Source organism: Pristiophorus japonicus, chromosome 19 (genome assembly GCF_044704955.1).
Source record: "Pristiophorus japonicus isolate sPriJap1 chromosome 19, sPriJap1.hap1, whole genome shotgun sequence".
In the NCBI taxonomy this organism is placed as follows: domain Eukaryota; kingdom Metazoa; phylum Chordata; class Chondrichthyes; family Pristiophoridae; genus Pristiophorus; species Pristiophorus japonicus.
Window position 1 is genome coordinate 41,150,884 of NC_091995.1, and position 6,000 is coordinate 41,156,883.

The following is a 6,000-nucleotide window of genomic DNA, read 5'->3' on the forward strand; positions in this document are numbered from 1 at the left end:
CAGGATATATTGGCCTTGGAGGGAGGGAGTGCAGCGTAGATTTACCAGAATGATACCTGGACTCCAAGGTTAAATTACGAGGATTACATAAACTAGAGTTGTCCCCCCCTGGAATTTAGACGGTTGAGTGGTGATCTGATTGAAGTTTTCAAGATGGGTAGATAGAGAGAAACTATTTCTGCTGGTTGGGGATTCTAAGACTAGGGGGCATCGCCTAAAAATTAGAGCCAGGCCTTTCAGGAGTGAAATTTGGAAACATTTTTACACACAAAGGGTGGTAGAAGTTTGGAACTATCTTCCGCAAACGACAACTGATGCTGGGTTAATGGTTAATTTTCAAGCTGAGATTGATAGCTTTTTGTTAACCAGAGGTATTAAGGGATATGGGGCAAAGGCGGGTATATGGAGTTAGGTCACAGGTCAGCCATGATCGCATTGAATGGCGGAATTGGCTCGAGGGGCTGAATGGCTTCCTCCTGTTCCCATATTCCATGATCTCAAAGCCAGGGTGGTACAATTAGCTGTAGCTCCCCCAGGCTGATAAGAGGAATAAAAAGAGATAGGCCGGGATCCCGCTGCTGTTCATCGAAGCAGTGACCCCTGCAGAAAAGCACGCAGGGGCCAATTCAGCGACGATGACCCTTGCGATGGTCCAATGGGCTGCTGGAAGTTGCACGGAAATTGCCGACTCGGACAAGGGGGCCAGAGATCTGTACCCCAAACACGAGTCAACACCTCCAGCAGAGTCGGGGACGGAAGGGGGAGGGGCAAATAAAGAATCTAAATTTTTAATTAAAATAACAGGTTCTTTATTTCAAGCAGCTCTACTTCTGCAGATGGATTTTTTTTTAAATATAAATCGGGCGAAGGGGCTGGACGGTCCGAGGTTGCCACCTGATCCCAGTTCACCAGACAAGTGTTGGAGACGGCCAGACACAATCGGATCGCTAACGTGGCGGTTTGCTCACAGCTGGGCTTGGGATGGGCTGGAGCAACATTGGGGCAGAAATTCCAGCCTCCTGGGTCCATACCAAGTGTGTACGGACCCAGAAAGGCATCGCAAAAGCCGGTTTTCAGCACACAATGCGCATGCGCTGAAAACCAGCTTTTCCAATCTGTCAAGCTCCATTTTCCGTATCTCAGCAGCCAGGACATTTGCATGGGCAAGATTGCAGGATTTACCCATATCTTGCCCAGCAAATGCCCTGAAAACTCTTGCGCCTAATAAAAGCAGGCATAAGAGTTTTAAAACATAAAAAATAAAATTTTTAAAAACATTTTATTTTTAAAAATCCTGCCCACTTTGTTAAATTTATTTTAAAGCATAATTTTAAAAACTTTTTAAAAAATCGGAATATATATATTTTTTTAATAATACATAAATAACTAATTTAAATCAATGTTAAATATGTAGTGTATTTTTTCTATTTTTTTATCAATGTTTTGTGTGTTTGGGGAGTGTTTCTCATTCATAATAATGGGAACCCCAACTTACGGAGTTCCCATTATTATGAATGAGAACATACTTTACCTGATTGGCTGCCCAGAGCCATGTGACTGCAGCTCCAGCCCTGCACACGTCCAGATGTGCACGCGCTGCGACGCGCAGTCAGTGGAGGCCTCAGGACCGGGAACTCACGTGGGCGCAGCAGCTTCAGGTAAGTGCGCTTTCTTTTTTAAGTTTTTTTACCTGATCTCCTGCGGGAAGCAGCCGACCAGGATTTCTGGGCCAATAAAAACAATGGTGCTGATTTACAGGAGAGTGAACTCCACAATCAAAGGGCCAGTAATGGAGCTTCGCTAAAGCTTTCAAACCTTAGGTTTGGACTGAGCTGTCGCTCCTGCCCGTCCCTCTCCATCTCTCTTCCCCTGCCCACCGCCCCCCATTTCCAGTGTACATCAAAGAACCGTCAGGAAATACAAACCGTTATCATCCTTGACTGAATCGCAAGTGACGGCCGCTCCCTCGTCGAGGCCAGCCTCCCGGACAGCTCGACTAGGCCCCGGCTGATTCATTCGCTTCTCTATAAACCTAGAAAAATCAAGAAACTTAGGTCATCTGGGGGCGTTTCAAACATTCTCATGAAATTGAGGTTAAGTTGGGGGGGAGGTGCGGGTTTGGGAAAAAGAGGAGTAACAAGAGGTCAGAGTGAGTGTTTCCAAGTATGGAGCAAGTCTTTGAGCATGGCCCATGCGAGTATTGAGTCAGTATCGAAACAGGGAGGATTTTTCCGCTGAATTACAGCCCAACAACACATCATCTCTGTGCCAGGTCGAGGAACGATGAGGTGGGAAGTGCAGTGCTCCCTCAGTACTGCCCCTCCGACAATGCAGCACTCTCCCTCAGGACTGCCCCTCCGACAGTACAGTGCTCCCTCAGTACTGCCCCTCCGACAGTACAGTGCTCCCTCAGTACTGCCCCTCCGACAGTGCAGCGCTCCCCCTCAGTACTTCCCCTCCGAACTGTCCCTCCGACAGTGCAGTGCTCCCTCAGTACTGCCCCTCTGACAGTGCAGCGTTCCCTCAGTACTGCCCCTCCGACATTGCAGCGCTCCCTCAGTACTGCCCCTCCGACATTGCAGTGCTCCCTCAGTACTGCCCCTCCGACAGTGCAGCGCTCCCTCAGTACTGCCCCTCCGACAGTGCAGCGCTCCCTCAGTACTGCCCCTCCGACAGTGCAGTGCTCCCTCAGTATTGCCCCTCCGACAGTGTAGCACCCCCTCAGTACTGCACTGGAGTGTCAACCAAGACTTTTGTGCTCAAGTCTTTGGAGTGGGACTTGAACCCACGACCTTCTTACTCAGAGATAGAGTGCCACCCATTGAGCTTTGGCTGGCAGGTCTCGGGTATGGTCGTGTATTTGTTATGTTACTGGACTAATAATCCCGAGACGCAAGTTCAAATCCCACCACAGCAGTTTGTGAATTTTAATTCAGTTAAAAAAACAATTAACACTCAAGAATCCCGACACCATTCAGGACAAAGCAGCCCGCTTGACTGATGCACCCTCCATCACCTTAAACATTTACTCCCTCCACCACCGGCGCACCGTGGCTGCAGTGTGTACCATCTACAAGATGCACAAGAGCAACTCGCCAAGGCTTCTTCAACAGCACCTTCCAAACCTGCGAACTGTACCAGCTAGAAGGACCAGGGCAGGAGACACATGGGAACACCATCACCTGCGAGTTCCCCTCCAAGTCACACACCATCCTGACTTGGAAATATATCACCGTTCCTTCTTCGTCGCTGGATCACAATCCTAGAACTCCCTCCCTAACAGCACTGTGGGAGCACCTTCACCACACAGACTGCAGCGGTTCAAGAAGACGACTCACCACCACCTCCTCAAGGGCAATAAATGCTGGCCTTGCCAGCGACGCCCACATCGAGAGAATGAATAAATAAAAACATTTTTGTCCCAAGAGCTCAGCTGAGGTTACTGATCAGGAATTTGGGGAGGGTGGGGGTGCAGCTGGTGACTGTTGGTCTCAGCACCCTTGCACTGCAGGTGGGGTGGAGATGCTGGTGGTGGGGGGGGTTTATCGTTAAGCAGTGAATGCTCTGAAAGTGGCCTCTCCACCGGTGACACTGAAAACTGGTACACAAATAACATGTCCACTTGTTAGAGGTAGCTGGCAGTGCCTGTGGAATCGTGCTCCAGGAAAAGGCAGCGATCTTAAAACTCCTAGAGATTGAAAGTTTGTTTTAATGGTGTGGGTGAGCTGTAGGACACAAATGGGGATGGGGTTAAGGCTAGTGTCAGCTGTGGCTCAGTGGGTAGCACTCTCACCTCGTAGCATTCTCACCTCGGGAGTCCGAAGGTTGTGGATTCAGGTCCCATTCCAGGAACTTGAGCACATAAATCTAGGCTGACACTCCAGTGCAGCATTGAGGGAGTGCTGCACTGTCGGTGGTGCCGTCTTTCAGCTGAGACGTTAAACTGAGGCCCCGCCTGCTCTCTCAGGTGGACGTAAAAGATCTCATGGCACTATTTCGAAGAGCAGGGGAGTTATCCCCAGTGTCCTGGGCAAATATTTATCCCTCAAACAACATCACTAAAACAGATTATCTGGGTCATTATCACATTACTTTTTGTGGGAGCTTGCTGTGCGCAAATTGGCTGCCGCGTTTCCCACATTACAACAGCAACCACACTCCAAAAGTACTTCATTGGCTGTGAAGCGCTTTGAGACGTCCGGTGGTCGTGAAAGGCGCTATATAGATGCAAGTCTTTTTTGTTACGTATGATATGACACAAGTTAAATGCTGCAGGGATATTCCTCGTGCCTATTCAGGAGGGTGTGCCCAACTGTGCTGGGAACAGGATGGGTGCCTTGCTGCGATATGCCAAGCAGCCTGACCTCTTGATATCGGGCAGGGATGTCACCGATGGGCGGTCCGACCACGTTGGCCTCCACCTAGGGGAGGCAGTCCTAAGGATTTTCTGGGCCAGCACCTCCAAGACAAGAACAGAGGATGGCGGGGAACAAAAAGGAAGTCCCAAGACTTACACGTCCAGCAGCATCTTGGCCATTTCCTCGTCGCTTCTCACACTGAGGTTGGCCTTCACGGAGTTCCAACGAGCTACCTGGTCGCCGATGAAGACCCCGTGCCTCGGCCGCAGACCGTCCCGCCTCGGTTTGCCCCGGCTGGCTTCTTCAAGTGGGAGCATCAGCCTCCCCAGCGGCACCCTGCCTTCCGCCTGCCCGGCACGCTGGCTTTCACACACCACCTTTGGAAGGTCAGGCGAGCTGCTGGTCCCGGGCCTGGCCATTCTAGAAGAGCAAACAACAAATTATCCAGGAACAACATTCACTTCTTCTCCCCTACGCGCCACCCGCCGCCCCACACCCCCTGCTCCCCACCCTCCCTTCAAAGTTCAGTGGGTCATATTCATCGTAACAGAGGGGTAAGGGAGGGAAGTTCATCATCTAGGTCAGATACTTGCCGTACGCCCAAGGGACTGAGGTTAATACCTAGCTCAGATCGAAAGGAGCATAAGAACATTAGGAACAGGAGGAGGCCAATCAGTCCCTCGAGCCAACTCCACCATTTAATTAGGTCATGGTCGGTCTGTAGCTCAACTCCATTTTGCTGCCTTTCTTCCATATCCCCGGATACCCTCACCCAACGAAAATCTATCGATCTCAGTCTTGATAGCTCCAGCATCGCCAGCCTTTGGGGGAGGGAGGAGAGAGAGAGAGAACGAGAGAGAGAGAAAGAAAGAGAAAGAGGGAGAGAGAGAGAGGGAGAGGGAGAGAGGGAGGGGGAGGGAGAGGGAGGGGGAGGGAGAGAGGGAGGGGGAGAGAGAGGGAGGGGGGGAGAGAGGGAGGGGGGGAGAGAGGGAGGGGGGGAGAGAGGGAGGGGGGGAGAGGAGGGAGGGGGGAGAGAGGGAGGGGGGGAGAGAGGGAGGGGGGGAGAGAGGGAAGGGGGGAGAGAGGGAGGGGGGGAGAGAGGGAGGGGGGGAGAGAGGGAGGGGGGGAGAGAGGGAGGGGGGGAGAGAGGGAGGGGGGGAGAGAGGGAGGGAGGGAGAGAGGGAGGGGGGGAGAGAGGGAGGGGGGGAGAGAGGGAGGGGGGGAGAGAGGGAGGGGGGGAGAGAGGGAGGGGGGGGAGAGAGGGAGGGGGGGAGAGAGGGAGGGGGGGAGAGAGGGAGGGGGGGAGAGAGGGAGGGGGGGAGAGAGGGAGGGGGGGAGAGGGGGAGGGGGGGAGAGGGGGAGGGGGGGAGAGGGGGAGGGGGGGAGAGAGGGAGGGGGGGAGAGGGGGAGAGAGGGAGGGGGGGAGAGAGGGAGGGGGGGAGAGAGGGAGGGGGGAGAGAGGGAGGGGGGGAGAGAGGGAGGGGGGGAGAGAGGGAGGGGGGGAGAGAGGGAGGGGGGGAGAGAGGGAGGGGGGGAGAGAGGGAGGGGGGGAGAGAGGGAGGGGGGAGAGAGGGAGGGGGGGAGAGAGGGAGGGGGGGGAGAGAGGGAGGGGGGGAGAGAGGGAGGGGGGGAGAGGAGGGAG

General features: G+C 53.4%; 1 protein-coding gene across 5 annotated transcripts in view; it reads right to left on the reverse strand.

Annotated features, from left to right (window-relative positions):
- LOC139229836 (uncharacterized) overlaps positions 1-4,838 on the reverse strand; it is a 29,001-nt gene extending 24,163 nt beyond the window's left edge. For all 5 annotated transcript variants that reach the window (XM_070861436.1, XM_070861437.1, XM_070861433.1 and 2 more), the window contains exons 1-2: positions 4,515-4,838; positions 1,926-2,032 (exon numbers count right to left, since the gene is read on the reverse strand). In XM_070861436.1, coding sequence (XP_070717537.1) covers positions 1,926-2,032; positions 4,515-4,777 — 370 coding nt within the window. In that variant the 5' untranslated portion in view covers positions 4,778-4,838. The remainder of the gene's footprint in view (positions 1-1,925; positions 2,033-4,514) is intronic.
- Positions 4,839-6,000: the final 1,162 nt, after the last annotated feature.